The 23,458-nt window shown below is 55.0% G+C and overlaps 8 protein-coding genes across 8 annotated transcripts; 4 read left to right on the forward strand and 4 right to left on the reverse strand.

Annotated features, from left to right (window-relative positions):
• Positions 1-23: 23 nt before the first annotated feature.
• Positions 24-1,577, forward strand: DCS_00719 (uncharacterized protein; the record flags this gene model as incomplete). The annotated part of the gene is made up of 2 exons (XM_040798056.1): positions 24-230; positions 348-1,577. 2 exons carry the CDS (start codon positions 24-26, stop codon positions 1,575-1,577), a joined length of 1,437 nt encoding a protein of 478 aa, XP_040658939.1.
• A 1,054-nt stretch (positions 1,578-2,631) lies between these two features.
• Positions 2,632-4,100, forward strand: DCS_00720 (imidazoleglycerol-phosphate dehydratase; the record flags this gene model as incomplete). The annotated part of the gene is made up of 4 exons (XM_040798057.1): positions 2,632-2,802; positions 2,852-3,468; positions 3,529-3,838; positions 3,915-4,100. 4 exons carry the CDS (start codon positions 2,632-2,634, stop codon positions 4,098-4,100), a joined length of 1,284 nt encoding a protein of 427 aa, XP_040658940.1.
• An 812-nt stretch (positions 4,101-4,912) lies between these two features.
• Positions 4,913-5,556, forward strand: DCS_00721 (Rpp14 family; the record flags this gene model as incomplete). The annotated part of the gene is made up of 2 exons (XM_040798058.1): positions 4,913-5,120; positions 5,210-5,556. 2 exons carry the CDS (start codon positions 4,913-4,915, stop codon positions 5,554-5,556), a joined length of 555 nt encoding a protein of 184 aa, XP_040658941.1.
• Positions 5,557-5,579: 23 nt separating this feature from the next.
• Positions 5,580-6,793, reverse strand: DCS_00722 (putative protein family, ATP binding protein; the record flags this gene model as incomplete). The annotated part of the gene is made up of 3 exons (XM_040798059.1): positions 5,580-6,260; positions 6,328-6,653; positions 6,730-6,793. The coding sequence occupies 3 exons, from the start codon at positions 6,791-6,793 to the stop codon at positions 5,580-5,582; spliced, it is 1,071 nt and encodes a 356-aa protein (XP_040658942.1).
• Positions 6,794-7,565: 772 nt separating this feature from the next.
• DCS_00723 (Lysophospholipase like protein) lies at positions 7,566-12,331 on the forward strand (the record flags this gene model as incomplete). The annotated part of the gene is made up of 3 exons (XM_040798060.1): positions 7,566-7,861; positions 7,915-10,778; positions 10,968-12,331. 3 exons carry the CDS (start codon positions 7,566-7,568, stop codon positions 12,329-12,331), a joined length of 4,524 nt encoding a protein of 1,507 aa, XP_040658943.1.
• Positions 12,332-12,627: 296 nt separating this feature from the next.
• On the reverse strand, positions 12,628-14,533 carry DCS_00724 (aromatic-L-amino-acid decarboxylase; the record flags this gene model as incomplete). Its single annotated transcript, XM_040798061.1, has 2 exons — positions 12,628-14,069; positions 14,308-14,533. The coding sequence occupies 2 exons, from the start codon at positions 14,531-14,533 to the stop codon at positions 12,628-12,630; spliced, it is 1,668 nt and encodes a 555-aa protein (XP_040658944.1).
• A 2,011-nt stretch (positions 14,534-16,544) lies between these two features.
• On the reverse strand, positions 16,545-19,628 carry DCS_00725 (multispanning membrane protein; the record flags this gene model as incomplete). The annotated part of the gene is made up of 5 exons (XM_040798062.1): positions 16,545-16,563; positions 16,644-18,681; positions 18,768-18,867; positions 18,933-19,449; positions 19,573-19,628. 5 exons carry the CDS (start codon positions 19,626-19,628, stop codon positions 16,545-16,547), a joined length of 2,730 nt encoding a protein of 909 aa, XP_040658945.1.
• Positions 19,629-20,833: 1,205 nt separating this feature from the next.
• On the reverse strand, positions 20,834-22,303 carry DCS_00726 (arrestin; the record flags this gene model as incomplete). Its single annotated transcript, XM_040798063.1, has 1 exon — positions 20,834-22,303. The coding sequence occupies one exon, from the start codon at positions 22,301-22,303 to the stop codon at positions 20,834-20,836; it is 1,470 nt and encodes a 489-aa protein (XP_040658946.1).
• Between the last annotated feature and the right edge of the window lie 1,155 nt (positions 22,304-23,458).

Below are 23,458 nucleotides of genomic sequence, written 5' to 3' on the forward strand. Positions count from 1 at the left end.
TCTTCGCGGTTGAAGGTGGGACAATGCCTCCCTCTCCATCGCGGCTGCTGTTGGCGGCCGCTGTCGCTGCCACCTCGACAAGTGCCGCCTTCCAGGGATTCAACTATGCTTCGTCGTTCAATGACGGCAAGGCCAAGTCCCAGTCGGATTTTGAGTCCGAGTTCAAGACGGCGGCGGGACTCCAAGGCACCAACGGCAGCTTTAACAGCGCCCGCCTCTACACCATGGTGGTACGTCATGTCCTGTTTCACTGTCTTGTGGGCGGTGGATCTTGATCGCTGGCGTGACGATGACGCCCGCAACTGGCAAAGGCAAGACGTATGCTTTTCTAACTCCTCTCCCGACAGCAAGGGAGCACTGCCAATGAGCCGATCTCGGCCATCCCTGCCGCCATCAGTACAAAAACGAGCCTTTTGCTCGGTATCTGGGCCTCGGCCGGCGAGTCCGTTTTCCTAAACGAACTGGCGGCGGTGGAGAAGACGATTAAGCAGTACTGCGGCGCTCTGGACGGCCTGGTGGCCGGCATCTCCGTCGGAAGCGAAGATCTCTACCGCATCTCGCCCATCGGCATGGAGAATAGCCCGGATCCCGGTGCCAGTCCCGACACTCTCGTGAGCTACATCGAGCAGGTCCGGAAAACGGTCAAGGGGACCTGCCTGGATGTCCCCATCGGACACGTCGATACCTGGACCGCCTATGTCAACGGGTCGAACAAGGCCGTCATCGACGCCGCCGACTGGCTGGGCATGGACGCCTACCCATACTACGAGGTGACGAAGCCGAACGGGATCGAAAATGCCAAGAGCCTCTTTCAGGCCGCTCTCGACCGCACCAAGGATGCTGCTGGCGGGAAGCCGGTCTGGGTCACCGAGACAGGCTGGCCATTGAGCGGAGAAACGGCCGGTGAGGCAGTGCCATCGATCGAGAACGCCAAGACCTTCTGGGACGACGTTGGCTGCCCCATGTTCGGCGAGACCAACGTCTGGTGGTTCACGCTCCAGGAAGGGTCCCCGCCGAGCCCCAAAGCGGCGTTCGGCGTCATCGGCTCCCAGCTCACGACGGTACCCTTGTTCGATCTGTCTTGCGACAAGGTCAAGACCGAGACGTCGTCCTCGAGCACGACGGCAACCTCGTCAAGCACGACCGGATCCTCGTCCCAGACCGAGACAGCGAATGTCACCGCTACAACCCATGGTTCGCTATCGGACACGAAGTCGGCCAGTGCATCGTCCGTCACGTACACTGACGGCAGCGGTAGCTCGTCTCCGGTTTCCACTTCATCTGCGACGGCAGCTTCGACCAGTGCCCTGCCGACTGGCGTCACGGCCATAAAGGGCGACAGTACCGCGTCGTCGGCTGCCTTGCAGTCTCTCTCCACCTCCATTGGGAACCGTGGTTCCAGCGGGGTCTCCGTCGCCAGAGCAAGCACAAGCACCAGCCAGTCGACAAGCATCGCTGCCGCCACAGACAACCAGCCAACGTCGGCGCCGAGTCTCGAGGGCGCCGCAGGCCGGTTGAATCCGGTCGGTACGGCTGTCGTTGCCCTAGCGCTTGTCCTAGCTGTTGCCATTGTCTGAGCGATGGATCGCTCGGCTCGACTCCTCTCGGCTGGGTTCTTGACCGCAGGAGATGTCCTTGTTTCATGGAGTTGTATCCGCATACCACTATCCTACATGCACGGTATACCCTGCATTAAATATTTGGGCCGAGTACTCTGCTACGGGCATTTTTGTTTCGCAACATCCCTCGGCATATGCATGCATATCGAGTCACAACGACGGCTGGGAACGGAAAACGATTCACGGATTTATTTTCCTAATGAAATATGCATGAATGGGGCCGCCTTGTTAGGTCTCGTGCGACTTGAAGTGCATTGCGATGAAATCTGCATTCCCCATGAGAGAGTCACCATTCTTGTTTGGTCGTTCTCGGCAGTTGATCGGGTTTTGCTACTTGCACGCGGCGAGCCCGAGTTAGAAGAAGGATTTGGCACGAAGTGGGACAGAGCCAGGCTCGCTTCCGTCTGAAAAAATTAGCAAGTGTTGTGGGACCGTCATCGGTCAACAGTCAGGGTCCTCGGGAGTGGGACGCCACACCGAGCGGCGATAATTATCTGCATACAAGTACTCCGTACGGAGTACGGAGTAAGACTACATGCATGTACAGACAGTAGTAGGTGGACTTACAGTACACTTGTAATACAGTGTCGATCAAGCACGCAAATGCACATACTTACTCGCGCAAGGTTTGCCCTACTTACTTGACTTTTCTACGAATACCTGCCTCAAGTATTCGTACATTGAGCATTTATTTGTAAGTACTTCGTACGCCTGCATTTGAGAGTAAGTAATTAAGTACTCCGTTCTCGTACTCCGTACATGTAGAACGCATACACACATATACCCCCCTCCACCCGCACTCGTGGAGATCGGACTAGACTTGTCTGACTCGGTTCCCAATATCGGTATTCTAATCGAGCCGGCTGCTCGCTTCGTCGTGGGTATTACTATACTTACTTATAACGACTACTTGTACATGCAGTACAAACATCGACGGGTACACATTCATTATACTTTCAACCCTTTTTGTCGCCAACCCAACACCTCACCAGCGGTGGCAGGAACAAACGAGATGCAGTCCAAGTTCAGGGTTTGGTTGCTCGCAGCCGCGCTGCTCGTCAGTTTCGCCGCTTCCACCGGCACGACCACTGCCAGCACGGTGGAGAGCTTGAGCCTCGAGGAGCTGGACGAGCAACTTCAGGTGCCGTGGTCCTCCATGTCCTCCTTCTCACCCGATTCAACGGTGCGAGAGCTCACTCAGTCTCCTGCTGCAGTCATGCGCCATTGTTCAGGAGCTCAACGCTGCCAAACAAGACAAGCACGAAGCCGAATCACAATCTCTCACCTTGCGACTCTTTGCCATCCTCTTCCCGAGCTCCCACCCTGCCATCAACGCGCTTCTCGCAACGCTTTACATCTCTGGCCCGCCCAACTTTCTGCTCGCTCTGTGCCCGACCAACATTGATCCCTCATCGCTGAGCGTCATGGTGGCCTTTGCCGTCGGCGGCCTGCTCGGCGACACTCTCTTTCACCTGCTACCCGAGATCTTTCTCGGCGAGGACGAAGCCGACCGGGCCCGCTTTGTGCTCGTTCAGCCCAACAGGAATATCGTTTTGGGATTGGCCATCCTCGTCGGCTTCATGACCTTTGTCGCCATTGATAAGGGACTGAGGATTGCCACCGGTGGCCAGGGGCATGACCACAGCCACCACAACCACCACGACGACTCCGTCAAGCCGAAGCAGGTGGACGACGTTGCGGCCGTAGGTGCCCGGACGACCGGTGCCGGTGCCTCCAACGGCCAAGTCAAGTCGAGGAAGAAGAATGCGAAAAAGAGCGGCCATGATGTGGCCGAGACAGCCACGCAGGTCAACCCAAGTGTCAAGCTGGGCGGATATCTCAACCTCATGTGGGTCGCTGGCGACTACCAGGTTCTTCTCCTGTCTGCCACCTGCTGATACCCCACAAGCGCAGATGCCATACACAATGTCACCGATGGCCTCGCCATGTCGGCTAGTTTTTACGCCTCGCCAACCATCGGTGCCACCACCACCGTCGCCGTCTTCTTCCACGAGATCCCCCACGAGGTCGGTGACTTTGCCTTGCTCATCCAGTCCGGTTTCTCGAAGCGTGCCGCCATGGCCTCGCAGTTTCTTACCGCACTCGGTGCCCTACTCGGTACACTCATAGGCATCGCCGTCCAGGAGCTGGGCGGAGGCAGCACGGCAAGCGGCGAGATGGGCATGATGCGCAACGCAGGCCTCTGGGGAACCAGCCTGGTACGTCTTGATCCTCAGGCTCCGCTCCTTTCCTTTCAGATATGACGGCGCTTGCTAACGCATGTGTCACCTGTAGACGTGGGGCGATATGCTTCTCCCCTTCACCGCCGGCACATTCCTCTACGTCGGTACCGTGGCTGTCATTCCTGAACTTCTCGAGACTGGTGACAACAAGATGCAGGACCTTCGCAAGTCATTGTTGCAGTTCACGGCCGTCGCAGCTGGTGCTGGAGTGATGCTCTATATCTCGTGGCATAACTGAGATTTGGGAGAACATAGAAAGGAACCATGGCTTCGCAACGTTTTGACGTGTTGCATGGTTTCCTTGAGGCGATGTAAGATTGCAATTTCTACTCAAGCATAGTGGTACATATGAGGGTTTCCGTTGCTGGATGTCAAATCCAATTTTCATGCAATCCGACGAGGTTTGTTTTTCGTAGATGCATGCATGTATGTACGCAGTATCGTCGCTTGCAAACCGTGAAAGCGGAGAACGTTTACGTATACTTATATCAGACAATACTTACTGGTGAAGCTGGGTAATGATTATTTTTTGGCTCGTCATTGCACCCCGTTGTGTGCTGCCTCGCCGGTCAATCCAACCCACATGCTGGCTGTAATTTGGGTATCCCCGTAATAACTAGGACTTCAGGCCGGTTTGCACGTGCACAGGATAAAATCTCTTCCATTGATCCAGAGTAATTCTTCAAGCCTTTCTATGTAGTGTTCTTGTGAAAATTACCTATAAGTCTAATGGTAAGTTTTGTTTTCTTCCTCCAAATACAATGCATCATCAGTTGCATCTCGGATGCCATCAGCATTTGTGGTTGTGAAGTCTCCGGCCCCCCCCCCCAGCACCCCATTTAACTACCTACTTCTAGTACGGGTACGGAGGTAGAGACTTGCGCCGTTCATCCTTCCCCATCCATCCAACAACCAGTGAGCCAACCAACAGGTGCACCAACAACTCCATACGAACATCGCTCGAGACGAACCCTTCCATGCGCCGCTCGTGACTTGCATCAATTCGGACGCCGCTTTCCCCGTCACGTCCTTGCGCTCCGAGCAACAGCCATGGTTCGGATCAAGGAGCGATATCTTCTCGTCAACATCGTCTACCCGCCCACCGCCATCGCCCAAGCGAATTTTCCCGGTCCTGTCGTCCTACACCAGCCTACCTTGGAGAAGCTGACGCCCCAGGCGCTTCTCAAGGCCATCCGCGCCGAGGTAGGCACTCTCTTTGGTGAATATGGCGTGGGCGCGCTTCAGGGTCATCTCTCAGGTACGCACGACCTCCTGCCGACGGTGGCAGGACCAGAACGACAATATCTTGATATGGAAGCTGATGTTCTACATTTTCTACGTCCCCAGTTAAATACCTGTCCCTTGCGACGTCTACATGTATCCTCCGATGTCCCAGAAAACACTTCCAGATGGTCTGGGCTGCACTGACCATGATGGACCGCGTCCCCGTCAAGGATGGCCGCTCATGCATCTTCCGTGTCATCCGCGTCAGCGGCACCATGAGGAAGGCCGAGGAGGAAACTATTAGGCAAGCCCGAATGCTCATCCTGGAAGCCAAGATGGATGCCTCATGCAGAAAATCTCCGACTATCCCCGCCGTGGGCGACCCTCAAGCTCAAGCCCTCCTCACGCTACCCTCGCTCTCAACCGACTTGGGCGACGACGACGCCATGGATGACGACGATGGAAGATAATCCTATTCTGCACATTTCTGCATCTATGGCTTCTTCCTAACCACGTTAACTCCACTGTTGGCTGGTATCGACATATCCCCAAAGTCGGGATCCATCTCCCCCTCCTGCGAGGGCGGATCAACCACCTGCGACTGTCCCAACTCGGCCGCCTGTTTCTCAGCGACCCTAGCCTGTTCCTCTTCAGCCTCGCGCTCGAGCCGGTCATGCTCTTCCTTTTGGTCGATCCACCTCTCCTGCAAGTCTTCAACGTCCAACATGGACGACTCGTTCCTCATGGCAACGGCCCAGATGGTGTCGTTGGCCCCTTCGGCGCCTCCAAACACGTAGCCGCCCGCACGGTCAATCACTCGCAGCAGGTGCATCATGCTCTTTTTATTCTCCACCGCAAGCACCTCGTACCGCACCATCCCATAGCTCTGGATCATGTTGGCGACGGCCTCGTTGAGGCGGCCGAATTTCTTGCTACGCAGAGCCGGCGATTCCGCTTCCAGGAATGGAGTGAGATGGTTGAGGTCGTCGACATCGGTATAGAACTCGAGGTTGAATGGTAGCTCGTCGTACGACGACACCTTGTCAATCTTGGACAGTACATTGATATGCGGCATGTCCATCTGGATCATTGCTCGGAGGGATAGGAGGACGTTGGAAATATACAGGGACGGTTGAGTGACCGAGAAGGAGTCGGAGAGGTGGACGCAAACGAACTGTCTCCCGGACCGAAGTTATTAGCGTTTTGTCATCGCGAGGCTGCTGCACTCTGTCGGAGCTCACCCTGAAGCCGAGTTTTTGCAGCTTGTAGAAGATGTTTCGAAGAGAGTTGTGGTGGGTATATAGCTCGACTTGACCAGGACAGTCGAAGAGAACGTAGTCGTCCTCGAACTCCTTCAGCCCCTCTGCGAGCCACTCAAAGTTGTTTTCTAACTCTTCCAATGCGTACAATATCCCGCCATTCGGTCCGAGCCCATCTTCCTTCATAATGTCTTCCAGTTTCACCAAGCTGCGTATGTCGAGGGCCGATGGATAGTTGGTGTGGTCGTTGGCGGGATCGAGGTTGATGACCGAACACGCGCGGCCGATGGCGCCCAAGAACTGATGCACTGGCCAGCTTCCACGTTAGTTGCCTTCCAAGCGTCTCATATGCAATCATATCGTAGGATGTTGACCACAACTTACTGCCATCGCAATAGGTGCTCTTGCCAGCACCAGGGCTGCCGAGGACAAGCTGCGCAAACGGCATCTGGACGGCGGAGAAAACGATCTGATAAAATCAACAGCACATGATTATCTCGGGGAAAGAGAGTCTGCGCCCGAGGTGTGACGTTTCCTCTGTGGTTTTGAATGACCACTGTATAGTATGTGTTCGTGCTCGTGAACGTTAACGAGAACGATTGGCGGGTGAATGTTCGGCCTCCATCCTCGTGGGTGGGTACTAACTAATAATTGCGAGTGCACCGTACTCCGTACTTAAGTAAGTATTGTACTTACTCCGGACTTACTTGCAAGTTCAAAGTACAGTATTAACTAATTACCGCACATGTACGGAGTACGGTGTACTTATTGACTCCGTACTGCACTCCGTAATACCTAATGAGTTCCAGCACTCAGTAGGTACTTTTACTACGAGTAATACATGTAAGCTTAGTATTTGTGCAGTCACTACTCCGTAGTGAGTCCACGTAAGTACATGTGCTTACAATACTCCGTACTAACACGCACCTCTTGCAAGCAAGGACTGGTATTTAGTGTACGGAGCACACGTACTTTAGGTGGTCAGTTGACCTATTGTTTCGGCGAAGCCTCGGGTCAGGGAAGTGGGGTCGTCAATGGTTCAGGAACCACAATCCACCCACCACCACTAAAAGCAAGCTTGCCATTTGTTTTCTTCCTTTCCAAAACTCTCCCTCCCTCTCCCTCCCCCTCTCCCTCCCTTCCTTCGCATCAAACGCTCGCCTCGCGCGCCCGTTACCCACAATGCTGGCCTGCTGTTGCGCAGAGCAGCACTCACAGCCATGGCATCGGACATGTCAAGCGTCACAGAACTGGCCAGTGGCATCTCCCATGGCCTTGGAGAGTCCCTGGTTTCACCAACTTTGTTACCCTCCGCCGCCGTAAACACCACCGCCAATGACGAAGTTGCATACGCATACGGCTGGTTCGGCCTCATCGGCTGGCTGCTTCTCTCCATCATCAACCTTGTTTCCACCATCCTATACTGGGTGATACGTATTGCCACGTTCAACGTGCCCGTCATCCTTTACACACTCTTCTCCACGAGTTGGACGGTGACAATGAATGCCACCACGCTGTGCGCTTGCCCCCGTGTCGACCTGGCTTGTTCTGCGCTTACCCATTCCATAGTATGTTCATCATGGCGGGCCTCGTGTCAGCCGTGAGCTGGGTCGTGAGGTACCGCATCCTCAACATTTACTCCCGACTACCCCCTGAGCCTCAACGCAAGGAACCGGAGATCGACCTTTTTCCTGACACGCACGAGGAAGGTACAAAGTCCGGCTTGTCTAGCTATCTTGACGAGTTCCTGAGCGCCATTAAAATATTTGGCTACCTCGAACGGCCAGTCTTCCATGAGCTCACTCGCAGCATGCAAACCAGAAAGCTTATCGCTGGCGAGACGATCAATCTCGAGGAAGAAAAGGGCTTCTGCATCGTCGTTGACGGCCTGGTCGAGATTTTCGTTAAATCCGGCCACAATCCCAGAGTACCTCTTCGCTCGCACCAAGCCGACTTGGACTTGGACTCGGACGATGAAGGCGTTGCCCCCGGCCAGCAACGCTATCAACTTCTGACAGAGGTTCGCAACGGTGCTCCCATGTCCTCGCTTTTCTCCATCATGTCGCTGTTCACGGAAGACGTCAAACTACGCCAGAGCGAGGACGAGTCTCTGCGCATGCCGGCTGCCGCCGAAGACGCGTACCAGCGCCGCCCAGCTGGAGAATCAGACGTTCCGAGTGACAATGACGCTCTATTTTCCATGCCGAACACGCCCCATCTAGATGGAAATCCTCGCCGTCCCAGTCTGCGGTCGGATGTGCAACCCAGTGTGCACATTGCATCGTCCAGGATTTCTCCGATGTCTCTTGATGAGCCCGGTCCCTCGCCCGCTCATCCTTACCAGCGGCCCGGCATGCCGCATCGCATGGCATCCAGTTCTGCCCACCCGGATATTATTGCTCGCGCAACCAAGGACACGACGATTGCCATCATTCCGGCAAGTGCGTTCCGTCGTCTCATTCGGATATATCCCAAAGCAACGTCACACATTGTCCATGTCATCCTTTCCCGATTTCAGAGGGTCACTTTGTCCCATGCCTTCAACTACCTAGGCCTAACTAGCGAGGTCTTGCAAACGGAGAAGAGCATGATCAAGTACACTAATTGTCAGCTCCCGAATATGCTCCGCGGAGACGCCTTGTCGCGCTTGAAGGAAAAGTTCAGCCGTGAACGTGAAAAGATCACCGGAGACGCCGAAGGCAAGGGTATTGCCTTGCACAACGCAGCTGCTACGCGTCGGCGGCGCTCCAGCAGCACCACCCTCCGCAAGGAGGCCATTCTGTCCTCCATGGCCAAACACGTTCCCGTGCCGATGACCTCGAGTGTGATTTCTCCGCTGCGAGAACGCGCCTCGCCGCATCGATCGAATCCGGGCGACCTCTTAATTGATATCCACCTAAGCCGTACGTCTAGCCGCATGGCTGCTTCAGGATTGTTGGCGGACTCGTTAGATCCCTTTAGGATGGACGTTTCCAGCCCTCTAGAGCAGAGATCCTTCAACCCATTCGACCCTCAGAGACAGGCACGGATCTCCAAGGATCCCCGTGAGTCCATCGACGAGGACAATCTCTTCAGGTCCTCAATCTTGGAGTGCATATTCAAGTCTCTGGGGTTTGGAGATGGCACTGCAGCGTCGGGAGAGACGGAGTCGATGGATGGATCGCCTAGGCTTGTGTCGACTGACCAGAGGCGCAATAGGGTCTTATATACGAACAATGCCTTCGGCTCCATGGGCCCCTTAGAAAGCTCGATGGACGGGGACACGGAGTCCTTGACGTCAGCGGGTGTGGCCATGCATTCGTCGCCAAGTGCGCAGGCTCTATCACTGGAAATGCGGGACGAAGTCGAGATTGTCTTCTTTCCAAAGGGAGCCGTCCTTGTGGAGCAGGGCGAGAGAAATCCCGGGTTGTACTACGTCGTGGACGGGTTCCTGGACATTGGTACGAGCCGCAGCCAAGGCTCGCAGAGCATCTTCAAGATGCCCGGCCCAGAGACTCTCAACGCTCGGGACAGAAGCAAAGAGCCGGGCGAGCCTGATACCCCTGGGTCGCAGGATCAAGCCAATCGCCGAAATATTGCACTGGTCAAGCCAGGTGGCCTGGCTGGCTACATCGGGAGCGTGTCGTCATACAGGTCTTTCATCGACGTGGTGGCCAAGACAGATGTCTATGTCGGCTTCCTGCCTCGAGCTTCTCTGGAGAGGATTATCGACAGATACCCGATTGTACTCCTCACCATGGCCAAAAGGTTGACCAACTTGTTGCCGCGTCTCATCCTCCACATTGACTTCGCCCTGGAATGGGTTCAAGTCAATGCGGGCCAGGTCATATACCATGACGGCGACGAAAGTGATGCAATATACATCGTTCTGAACGGTCGTTTGAGGCTTGTCGAGGTTAAAAAGGACGGCGGCATGGCCGCCTTGGCCGAATACGGCCAGGGCGAGAGCGTCGGCGAGCTTGAGGTGCTCACGGAATCGGCGCGCGCAGGGACGTTGCATGCGATCCGAGACACTGAGTTGGTCAAGTTTCCGCGGACTCTATTCAACAGCCTTGCCCAAGAGCATCCCAACATAACGATCAAAATCTCAAAAATCATCGCGTCTCGAATGAGGGCTGCCGTGGATGATCCGTCGAAGAACGTTGGGAAGGAGGCGGGATCTGGTGCAACCAACAACCAAAGAAAGTCTACAATGAACTTGCGAACAGTCGCCATACTTCCAGTCAGTGCTGGTGTTCCGGCGGTCGAATTTGGGAATCGCCTTATGAATGCGCTGGCCCAGGTTGGACCTCCGAATAGTGCCACATCCCTGAACCAGGCTGCCATTCTGAATCACTTGGGTAAGCACGCTTTCAACAAGATGGGTAAGTTGAGGCTGTCGCAGTACCTGGCAGACTTGGAGGAAAAGTACGGGCTGGTTGTGTACGTCGCAGGTAAGCTGATTTTCTGTTTCGGCCCTCGTCCACCATTTCCAAGTTTTGCATGATGAATACTTCAAACCGGAGGCATTGCCGCTGATGGTTTATCTTAACTCTAATTTTTTCCTGACAACAACACCCGCTCACCACCTTCGTCGCGTCCGATGAGGACTGGTCAGCTGCTGACGCGTTTCTTTCTACCAGATACTAGTGTGAACTCACCATGGACGCAAACCTGCATCACCCAGGCCGACAGCATTTTGCTGGTCGGCTTGGCGGAGGGATCACCGGCCATTGGCGAGTATGAGCGGTTCATGCTCGGAATGAAATCAACTGCCCGCAAGATGCTAGTTCTTCTCCACGCGGAGAGATTTTCACGGCCTGGGTTGGCAAGGTCCTGGCTGCGCAATCGCATGTGGATCAACGGCGGCCACTATCACATTCAGATGGCGTTCAACAGCACCGCGATGCCCGCCCATACGCCTTCAAAGAAGTTAGGGCAGGCGCTCAAGGAACGAGTCCAGATTCTTCAGGCCGAGATTCAGAAATACACATCGAGGAAGCTCCACCACACACCGTACTACTCTCCAAACACTCCTTACAAAAGCGATTTCCACCGACTGGCACGCCGTTTGTGTGGCAAGTCGACTGGTCTGGTGCTTGGAGGGGGTGGAGCAAGAGGCATGAGCCAGATTGGTATCATCCGAGCCATGGAAGAAGCGGGCATTCCCATCGACCTCATTGGAGGCACGTCGATTGGTGCCTTTGTTGGTGCTCTGTACGCTCGACACGCTGACGTCGTTCCCATGTTTGGTTTCGCAAAGAAGTTTGCAGGCCGCATGGCAAGCCTGTGGCGATTTGCCTTGGACCTCACGTACCCGTCTGCCTCGTACACAACAGGCCACGAGTTCAACCGCGGCATCTTCAAAGCATTTGGGAACACGCAAATAGAAGATTTCTGGTTGGAGTTCTACTGTAACACGACAAACATCAGCAAGAGCCGTGCCGAGTTCCACACGAGCGGCTATGCGTGGAGGTATATTCGAGCGTCGATGTCGCTGGCCGGCCTGCTACCCCCTCTGTGCGACGAGGGTAGCATGCTTCTGGATGGTGGATACGTGGACAATCTGACCGTCTCGCACATGAAGGGCCTCGGAGTTGAGACAATATTTGCTGTTGATGTCGGTGCATTGGACGACGACACACCACAGTCGTACGGCGACTCTCTATCGGGCATGTGGGCCTTCTTCAACAGGTGGAACCCTTTTTCGTCGCACCCCAACCCACCGACGCTGGCCGAAATCCAGGGTCGGCTCGCGTACGTGTCGAGCGTGGACGCTCTGGAGCGGGCAAAAGCTATGACCGGCTGCTTTTACATGCGACCCCCGATTGACCAGTACGGGACGCTGGATTTCCACAAGTTTGACGAGCTGTACCAAATGGGATATCAGTATGGGCAAGAGTTTATACAGAAGCTTCGGGAACAGGGTGGGTTGCCTCAGGCGGAGGAGCCGGGAGCCAAGGGGGCCATGCTCCGCACCAAGGCGCCCAGACGAGCGAGCATTTGAGGATTTAAGGCTGGCATCGACGGTGTGGACGGCAGTCGCGACGCGACTAGCCGCACATCTGAATGAGTAATGAACGTTACGATGAAGCGTATATACCTGATTTAAGGCCCGGCCAAATTGTGGGTTTCTCCGTTTGCAAGCTGCGATGTATTTGCCGGTGTACCGAGAAACCAGGACACGTACAATCAATGGTGGTCGAATTCAAATACATGGCTGTGTTCTCTACTCGCAGGCATTTTGCTTTCGGTCATTTAAGAATGCCGACACCAAGCATCTCCGCAAGGGCCCTGTCAGGTTTATGATCTCTTGATGAGCTTCTCTGCCCCCTCTACGAGTTCATCACAGAGCTTCTCTATGTGCTCCTTCTGCACAGCCGCCCCGCCGGTGCATACCCGAATGGCAAACTTGGCGTTGACGACAGTACTCGTAAGGTAGAAGTGACCAGATGCATTTATGGTGTCGTATAGAGACTCGGTGCGGCGATTGATTTCTGCCTCGCCATCGCCGCTTACCCGCAGTGTGACCAAGGCGAATTTGGCGGGGGTGAAAATGATGAAGAGGTCATTGCGAGCGCGGAGGCTGGCCTCGAGCTTCTCTGCCAGCATGACACCCTTGTCGATGTGGTTCTGCAGGCCGCGAACGCCAAATGCGCGCAGGACGACCCAGAGCTTGAGGGAGCGGAAACGGCGGCCCAGGGGGATCTGCCAGTCACGGTAGTCGGTTACAAGCTCGTTGTCGGAGAACTGGTTGCGCAGGTACGGAGGCTTGATACTCAGAGAGGCAATGAGGTCGGCGCGACTGCGTACCCAGACGGCGGAGCAATCAAAGGTGGTAAGCATCCACTTGTGCGGGTTGACGTTGAAGGAGTGAAACCTGGCCATAGGTTTGGCAATAGACCTGTTTCTGTCGAGGAGGAGGGCCGAGCCGGCATAAGCGGCATCGACATGAACCCAGATCTCGTTGGAAGTGCCGTCGCGGGGTGCGAGGACGTTGACGATGGCGGGGAAGTCGTCGACGGCGCAGACGTCAGTGGTGCCGAGCGTGGCGGTGAGGTAGAAGGGCTCAAGATGTTTGGAGGCGAGTTCGCTGAGGGTGCTTGCCAAGGCGTCGCCCTGCATGGCAAAGCCGTGCTCCTCGTCGACGGGGACAGTACGGAAGCGGACGCCGAGGATCTGGGCCGCCTTTTTGGTGCTCGAATGTGCTCCAGAGCTACCGAGGGCCACTAAGCGGCTTCGCAGACGCCACATCTCCTCTTCCCGGTCATGGCCGTCGGGAAGATGAGCCGTCTTGGCGGTCAAAAACTTGTCTCTCGCGGCTGCCATGACCGTGATGATGGCCTCGCTGGCACTGCCGTGGATGACGCCGCCACCGTGGGTCGGGCCGCCGCTGAGGAAGCATTCGGGCAAGGCGAGGGCCTTTGCCAACCAGTCGAGGACGACGGTCTCGAGCTCGGTGACGGCTGGGCTGCATACCCAGTTGAAGTGAGCACCGTTGAAAGCATTGGACCACATCTCGGCGATGGCAGCAGGGTAGCTGGTGGAGCAGGGGAAAAAGGCCATGAAACCGGGAGAGGACCAGTGGGTGATGCCGGGCATTATCTTGGAGCGAATATCATCCTGGATCTTGCTGAAGGGCTCCGGGTCGAGGGGCGGTTCCGCTGGGAGAAGGGGACGAAGGTATCCGGGTTCGACATGGGAAAGGACGGGTTGGGTGGGAATGGACTCATGATAATCGGCGACTGCGGAGCGGATGCTGTTAGCGTTGAATCATGGCGGGATATGAGCACGCTGTTCGAATGCCTAGTCTATGCAGGAGTTTCGGTGATGAAGAACGGGGGGGATGATTGCAGTGCAAGCCTCAAGCACTTGGCAGGAAGGTGTCAGGCGCACAATAGGTAGCACGGAGTTGTACGACAGACATGGCGGCATCAGTGGAGTACCTGGCACCGAACAGACGCAGGTTCCCTTCCCACTTACAGTCAGTCGGTGCGGGAATGACAGCTTGTAGAAAAGGCAGCCTTAGACAGGTAGGGAGGGATGTGAGGTAGGTAGATGGCAAGAAACAGTATGCGGCCGGCCACCTCGGAGGTTCATCGTCCACAACGCTACGGTAACAGGTATGGGGCAGGAACGCACTCAGATCGATTGCCTCCTTGGCAGCCTTCCGAAACTCGGCAATATCCATCCGAGACTCCCCCAGCATATGTATTCAGTCGTTCGGAGTAGGCTTTCGGAGTGGTTTACCGTCGGTCGAATCGACATGTACCGTGCTGGCGTAGGTAGAGGTGAAGGTAGTGCAGGCCTAGATGTTGTGGTGTACAGGAGGTAGGGAGGGAAGCAGGGAAGTAGGCAGGCGGGCCGGCAGGAAGATAAATGCACAGCACAATGGTAAGCCGGTACGCAAGTAGGGGTAGGTGCAAACCGAGCGAAGCCCTCTAACCATCGAAACAGGTAGGTAGGTAGGTCTGTTGCGTCAAGCTGACCCCGCAACAGGCCGCTTCACCGCGCCCTGATATCGGTTGGGTAATTCGCATCATATCGTATCGCATCGTATCGGGTGGGTTGACGCCGAGGGGTCATGATAGCTCCGTACATGTGCTACTGTACGAGTTCATACAATATTGACCTTTAAGTTATGTGTTTACGAGCACCGGGTATTCATATTAAGATGTGTAGCATGCTGGTGCAGGATGGAGGGGCAGCATACATGCATGTGCAGAACTCTCAATCTCAAGTATGGCTAAGCCAGTATAGTAAGCTCCTTCCCCCTGATGGCCCGGCTTATGCGTTTGAGTCATAATTTATCTTCCATTTCTATTCTCGTCCATTGTCTTGCTTTGCTCTTCCCACCCCGACCAATGGACTTGAGATCTCATCTCCCCCCTTTTCCCACACAACTCGAAGGCGACAGTTCATACTTGTTGACGGCATTGAACTTGAACTCGACCTCCATCCTTCGAATGCGACGCGCGCAGGCAGTCACCTACTGCATGAAGCACTAGGGCATGGCGTCCTCAAGCATGCTACGGCAGCATCAAGGGACCAAAGTCGTCGGTGGTACATGTAGCAAGCTATGTCTTCTCTCACGGGCAGTGTATGGGCCCCAAGGGTGTGGCATTACGCTGCAGCGGCCAGTGAGGGGACGCTTAGGCGCTGACGATTTCATAACCGAGCGTCCGATCGTTGCTGACGCAGCACAGGCGCTGCTTCTAACCAATATATATAGAATAGAAGTATAGTTGTACTTCATTTTAATCCAGTAACGGTAAGGAGGAAAGTGTGGCAGGATATGATTGCCGATGAGAATCAGATGCAAGAAAAGAACTGTATCAATTGTACCCGTCCGAGGAAAATTACAGATGTACAGTACTAGCGAGAAGAAGGAAAAGAGATCCTTTCGCGTTCAGACTTCTTCGTTCGCATTGATCGGCCGAGGGAAAATCCCGAGGGGCAAGATAAGCTGGAAGATAAGACGGAGCACGTACGATCAGATTGGTTTCCATTCAGCTACACTGCTATGCCCTTATTCTGTATTAAAAAACGCAACCAGTGACGCCGCATACAACCCCTACTGCTGCGCGTCGATATAAAATCCTGTAGCGCACGCAAACTCTTATCGAAAACTGCAAAATAGATCTTAAATCGGCAACTGAGTGGCACAGCATGCAGTGCAGGGGGCTAGAAGGGCGTTCAGTTAGCACGACAATATCTTGCAAGTCAGAGGGCCAGCACCTACGATTACTTAGGCATGGCCATAGACCAGAAGTTTGGTACGTAATCCACACTTCCGCGTTGGAGAGTTTCAAACGGTTCAGTTACATCCCTACCGTGAGAAATAGACATTTCCCCATTGGTTCCATTGTTCAAAATACTCTTTGTGTTTAGCATTCCCAAGAGCCGGAAAAGTAGGGTTAGCTGTGTTACGCCTTGATGAAATCCATTGTCAGTTACACGCCTTTTGCTCATACAAGAGCGATCGGTACAAGTACAGCCTCTTAAAGAGTCAGTTGCGATCGGGTGGCCCGATCTGTTGCTTTCGTACGGCCAGTAGAGGCAAAGACAGGCTTCACGCTTCCCTGAAGGAAAGGCCAATTCGACTAGTGCCAACAGTTTCGTAAGGTCAGCAGCTGCCCCGTACTTCTAAGAACCTTTGCGATGCTATGGCCAACGGTAGATCGTTCCGCTGGCTGGCAGGCACGCTTGGTGAGTGGCCGCTAGTCGACCTTGATGGCGCTGCGTTGTCGATGCCTGTTAGTCGTCGCGCTCTACAAGGTCTCTCTCTTGAAATATAAACTGTGCGTTAAGCCACTGACCTGTATATCTGTCGCACAAAGGCATAGGCGCTCAGGAAACCCACGGTGCCCGTCAGCAAGCCGTATACGCAGCAGGCCATGAGGCTGTAGGTGAAGAACAACAGACCGCTCACGAAACCGCTGATGTGCAGCTTGAAAGCGTAGTACCATATGCAGTAGCCAAACATCCAGACGGCGCTGCCGCCGCCGACCAGGAATGACTGCCACCACCAGCGGTGGTTTTCCGAGCAGAGTTGCATGTATACGGTCACGACCGTGACCTCGGCGATGGTCGTCACCAGGATCGCCGACACGACCGACAGAAATCCGAACACGTAGTAGTAACCGCTTCTGTCCTGCCAGACGAACTGGAAGACGAACAGGAGCTCGACGAAGATGACGGCGAACGGGACCAGGCCCGCGAGCAGCATCGACTGCAGGGGCTGGAGGTACCACGCCTGCGGCGGGATCTGCCTCTGAATCGCCGCCGTCCTCGTCGGGTGCTCCCAAGGGCCCACCTTGACGTAGCCGTAGTAAGCACCAGCGAGCACGAGGGGCACCTGCACGCAGAGCCAGAGGACGAGGATGGCGATCAAGGTGCCGAAAGGGATCGCCGTGCTCGATGCCTGGGCCCACACAAAGAGGTTGAGGATGAAGACGAGGCCGAAGATGAGACCGGGGAATAGAAGGGCGGTGAGTAGCGCGTTTCCTCTGTAGTTCTGGCCGTCGAAGCTCCTAAACACGCGTGCCGAGAAGTAACCGGAGAAGAGGCCGGCGAAGATGAAGAGGCCTAGACCAACGCTGACGAAGCCGCCGCGGAAGCTGGGGTTCAACACACCCACGGCGCTCAGAAGCACGAGTCCTATGGCGACGAACAGAAGCTGCATGCCCGACCCGACGAGGGGTGCCAAAAGGCTGCCCCAGTTGGGTTTGCGGAACACGTCGGCGTGCAGGAGCTTCCAGCCCGTCACGTCCTCGAGCGCCTCGTCGTCTTCGTCGTCATCTGCATCACCCTCGTTATCGATACCCGAACCAGGGTCGAGGAGGCCCGTCGTCGTATCCTTGCCCAGCCGTGACTTCCTCCTCCTCGCCTTGCCCTCCTCTGCCGCTGCCTCCCTGTAGCCCTTGATGTCTGTGCGGACCGTTTTGGCGATGATGATCATGACGATGCCCGTAAGCAGGAAGCAGATGATGAGCGAGTTGACAATGGCCAGCCAGTGAATGTGCGAGCCCTCCTCCTGATTCACAAAGTACAAGTCCCAGCGGTGCGACCACTCGATGGTCTCATCCTCGCGGAAGTAGACCGAGTACGTGTAAGGAATCGTTAGCGAAGCGTCGCCTTCTCCTCCATCCTCGTCCAGACTGTCATTATTTTGGCCCGCTAGGTCGCTCGACCCTGTCTTGTTGGGTGCCATGGAGAGCTCAAAGCCGCTCGTGATTTTTTGCAGGTCCGTGGGGCAGCCAGAGTCGTCCCTTTTGTTGTCACGTCCTACGCTCTTGGGGTAGACCTCAAATCCAACAATGAGCCTCTCGCCTCTGTCGCCGGCTCGACCGGCCGCCTTGCGGTAGCGAATCACAATGGTGTGATGGTTGTATAGAAAGTAACGCAACTTGCCGGTGCTTGGCGAGACGTCGACGTGGCCAAGCTTGAAGCCGGCGGCATAATACTTTTGGGTCTTGTCGCTCGTTACGAAGCTTGTCGCACCTGGGAGGTTGTCGACGATCCATTCGGCCACGAAGCCGTTTTGGATCACCTCTTTCGCTCGCCGTACATCACGGGGCGAAACGTCCTTGTTGCAGAGGAACTTGCACGGTTTGTCGGTGCCCATGACAAGGTCGATGTCGGAGGCGACGATCCGGTCGCCTCTCAGGACCTCGCCGAGGTTCAATGGGATGCTCTGCCCGCTTAGAAGGCCGCCTCTGGTCTTGTGCTTGCCCGTCGGTGGGCAGACGAAAGGGAGGTCGTAATAGGCATACTGCAGTTGAGTGTTGTCGGAGTAGACTTTGTTGACGAGAAGAGGCACCTGGTCACCCTCCTTGTGGCTCGTAACGGACCAGCCTATAGCAGCAATGTCAGCAACGTGAGCCCTTGGCGAGATGGGGAAGGGCGGGTGCTCAGGTCGTCCAAGCTGGACCACACCGTACCAGGTATGTAGAAGGCGTTGGCGGGAGCGAGGACCAAGACGGAGAGCAAAGCGCCCAGTCCAGCTTTCAACACCGGCGTCATGGCACCCAGCTTCCTCAACTATGAAGCAACGTCGGATATTCGGGAGGCAAGGGTAAAGATGCGCACAATACGAGGCTGTCGACTGCGTGGCATAAAGGGAACGTCGGATCGGCGCTCGCTGTCGTGGAACTGGCCGGCCCTCGGATGTCACACCGCTGACTGCCGGTACGGTTTCGAGACGCGTCAAGATAGGAAATCGGAATGGCAGGCTCAGGGCGAGATGGAGAAATCAAACGAGTGTAATCGGCACTGAGCGCCGGAGCGAGAGCAATCAGAATCGTGGAATGTCGTTGCGCACGCGACCTGCTCGGTTGGGAAGCAGCGCCCGAATGTCGCAATAGACGTCGATAACGAGCCGGTGCAACCTTGAAGGCACCGTGAGTTTGAGGGTGATTAAGGGTGTGCGTGCGAGTGTTCTCCGTGCAGACCTTCGACTGCTGGCCGTTGGTGAGAGGGTAGGAGAGTAGCTTGGTAGGTTGATTGATGACGGGTGGATGCTTCAACGCAAGGACGAGCGGCCAAACGAGATCGGCAACCGAGAGTGGGGGGGTGGGGAGGTCAAGGAGGCAAGGAACACAACCAATGATGAATGGTGGGTAACTGTTTGCAACACGTGGTACTAGCTTCTTTAGTATTAGTTTGCATTCTGTCTGTGCAGTTCCTCTGTATAATAGTACTTGTACTCCGTACAACTGTGTGTTCGTACAGGATATTGCGGCATACCATAAAATATACTTTGTACTCCTTATAACATTTACTTCACCATATCTCACATTCATTACTATCTAATCTATACTTGTATACCCATGATGCTGCAGTATTGGGTACCTAACAAGCAAGCCAGAGAAATGTGTGTTACTCGTGCTGGAAAAGATGCTGAGATGGTCATGTGACATTGTATGAGCGAGTGTGCTTGCAGTTCAGCGGTTGCAAGGTACATACAACAGAACCGAATAGGTAGGTACAAAATAGTAATATAAGTAATAGCATGCATTCGAAGAAGAGTTCGTAGATATTAATGAATTGAATGTACCAACCCCCAACGGATCGACCACCACCAACCAACCTTCAACCCACTTACTATGAATAGGACTCGTACACTGCAGTATCAACTGCAACCTGCCGCTAACAGCAAACATCAATGAATGGCCGAGGACACATCTAATCAGATATACGAAGCAGCCGCCGCCGATATTGATGATACGGCATATGGCTCATGGTGACCTCCTACGCCTTTTACGACCATTTCAGCCGAGCCGTCCTTCAGATTTTCGCCCACGCCCAATACACAATTTTAAAGCCATGCATGCGGTAGGCTGCAGCACAACATCCTCTGCCGCGCCATGTCCCGGCAACCATGAAGCCAGCGAAGCAGAGCGGCAATGTGGAAGTATACACTACCGTGAGGAGAAGGCCCTAGGGAAATCTCGAAACAACTGTCGATACTGAATACGAGTTGCCAAGTACTTGTACACAAATGGTTGAACGTATGGTACGTCTGCAATCTGCAGCACGGAATTCGAAAAGTTACCCTGCCGTCAGAGAATTATTCTAGAAACAAATCCGGCGTCCAAAGTACTCTGGAATGAGTGGGTCGAGTATATTAACATTATGTTCAGAGCCCTGCTCTACTGGGTTTTGTCGTCCGAAACCGACGCTCATATGGCACAAACACAAAAACCCTCCTTTACCCGAACTGGGCGTGATTCCCGCAAAACAATATACCAAACCGGCCGCTTTTTTTTAACACCTATACTCCATTTTACCAGTTTCACAGATTAGCTTGCTGGGACTCAAGCAGGACCAAAAGCAGAACGCAAAACAAGCCAGAAGCAACGGGTTTGTGCCGCCAGAGGGCATGACGGCGGATGCCGACAATCATGCCCAAACAGCTACGCCAAGAATCGCCTGCCTGTTCAACATGTTGATGCTAAACGCAGCTCATGACTGCGGCACGCAAGTGAACAAAAGGAGGCAATCCGGATCATGAGGCACCAATGGAGCGCCGGCCGAGGCTGTCGTACCCCGGCAGGAGGCCGTTGTTCTGGACCGTGTCCGGAATCCGGAAGACACGAGGCTGGTGGTACTGGGCAGCATCCTCCTCAACCTCGACCTCGGCCATGGCGCTGTCGAAGCTCGGCAGGCCGTCGTCGAACGAAGACGGAAAGACGGTTTCGACGCCAATTTGCAGCGGAATCGCCAGCGATATGGTTGTATTGGTCGGTCCAACAGAAAGGTTCAAGTGCAGCGTGTAGGTCCTCGAAATAAGGCATGAGTGGAAGGTGGGGAGGAAGAGCTTTAGGTTCGTCAGGGGAATGCTGAATGGAACCTCGAGAATCGCCGAGTGTCGGATCGTGCACTTCTTGGCCCACTTGCGCTTTCGGTCACGGCCCCTGGCATAGTTGTTCTCGGACGCATCCTCGTCGACTCCCAGGCTCGAATAGCCTGAATCTCTACGGGTCGATATGCTTCGCTCTTGCCACGTCACCTGATCCGGGGACAGGTTGAAGAGCGAATGTGTGGTGGCGTAACTTAGGGACGGGTTCGCCGTGTAGGCAGATCGACTGCCCAGATTCGGAAGGAGATCAGTCGGGGCGGCACCGAAGAAGGTGGCCGTCATGATCTTGCCCGACATTGAGTTGATCTTTGGGGGGGGCGTTCCGGACGAACTTGGGGCGAAATCAAGGCTGACGCGGGCGATGGAGGTGGAGGCGTTTTGCCCATCGCCGGAGAGCATGACCGCGCCAGGCTGGGAGGCCGTGGCCGTCAGCTTGCCCGTCTTGGCTGTGAAGAGGTTTTTCCGCATCGTCTTGGACTTGGACAAGTTGTATCTCTCGTCCCGAGCGGTGATGTCGAGAGGCGGATCCTCGGGAGCGGCGGGTAAAACCTTGACCATGTGGTAGCCTTCCATGATCTTGCCCGTCTCACGACAGGCCCTCGCCTTGACGGAATACTCGATCTGCGCCATCTCTGGCGCCTGATCATCGGCCTCCCAGAAGCCAACGGTGGGAGGCACCCGAAGGTGCTGCTCTCGCACGCCGGGAGTGCTGCAGTGGTGAGTGCAGGCGCCCAGGGTGAGCTGGTGGGGGACGACGAAGTGGAACGGGATGACGTATGAAGTTCCGGCTTCGAAAACTTTCGATTCGGGGAGGGTGCCACGTGGGATGGGCATGCGGAGCTTCATGAAGGGGCGGAAGGAATGGGAAGGATACTGCTGTACGAAGTCGAGTCGGGTGGCGGCGATGCCGGTAAAGATGATTTCGAACCGGTCGAAGGGTGTGTCTCGTTGGGTATGGATGACGGCCTGGCCGGAGATGGTCGACCCGGAAGTGTAGACCTTGGATGTAAAGTGACCGTCGATCCTGACGTCGATGGCCGGCTTCAGCTGGACGGACGAGTTGGACCGAGCGCCGGCTCGATGGGTGCCGGGATCGGTAGCGTGATGTGAGGGCATGTTTCTGAAGTTGGTGGTATATATTGAATAGATGCTTCCGAGAAGGTACGTTATGCAGTGCTTGCGCAGCCCGCAACCGAGCGGCTGCACTGCAGGGGAGGAGAGCACTGGATGGGCTTACTTCCACCTCGGAAACGAAGGTAGTATCTTGACGGCTGACGGCCGAGGCAGGGGAACGAGTGAAGGGGGGGTTGTTGGGCCGCTTGGTGAAGAATTACGTTCTCTGCGATGCTGGCCAAGGCTGTTCACGAATCGATGTGTGAGCAAGAAGCGAGGCGAACCGGGCAGGGAGGAGAGAGAACGATGTAGCTCGCTGCTCGTCGTATCCGTGGTCGTGGTTTGGTTGTGGCCGCAACCCTTGGGTCGTGGTCGTGGCAGTGGTGAAGTGGTCGCAGTCGTGGCCGTGGCCGTGGTCGTGGTCGTATTCGCCGTGGTGACTGGCCGTTATCTAGATATACACAAAATTTGTGGTTGGTCGTTACTCGTCTCACTCGAAACGTCGCACTCGAAAGTTGGCGCTTCGGCGAATGAAATGTAGGGGAGGGCGGGAAGTTGGACGGACAGCCGGCTTCTTTATTTAACATGCAAACATGTACTCCGTACAGAAAGTAGGTGCACGGAGTAGGTGTACAGGAGGCGAGGTACCTTGATAGATAGGTAATACACCTCTGTACTAGGTAAGTAAGTACGGAGTACGGAGTACTGTACGCGCAAATACATTACTTGAGCCACCCCGTGGTCTGTGGAGACAGACCACCAGCCCAAGACTTACTCGTACACATGCACACACAAGTGTTTGGGTACACGTGGGCGTAGATTCGAGTGACTCAGCGAAGTAGGTTGCACAGTACAGTGGATTCCAGAGTCACTCGTACACACAATCAAGCTCGTAGGTGTGCATATATATAGACACATGTGCAGCTGCACGCAGTAATGAGTACAATGCACGGATAGCAGAGAATAACAGTCAAAATAACAGAGCATTTTTCTGCGGGACCAGGCTGGGCGGTCAACGGTGCCAAAGTCTGTGCCAAAATAGGTGTACAGTTAGCCTCAACAGGCAAACTAGCGCCTCCGCCGATTATCGGTGGGAGGGGCAACGCCTAAAGGGGCCAAAGTATTGGACATGTACGGAGTACAACGACAATTATGGAG

The sequence above is a fragment of the Drechmeria coniospora genome, chromosome 01 (genome assembly GCF_001625195.1).
Source record: "Drechmeria coniospora strain ARSEF 6962 chromosome 01, whole genome shotgun sequence".
In the NCBI taxonomy this organism is placed as follows: Eukaryota; Fungi; Ascomycota; class Sordariomycetes; order Hypocreales; family Ophiocordycipitaceae; genus Drechmeria; species Drechmeria coniospora.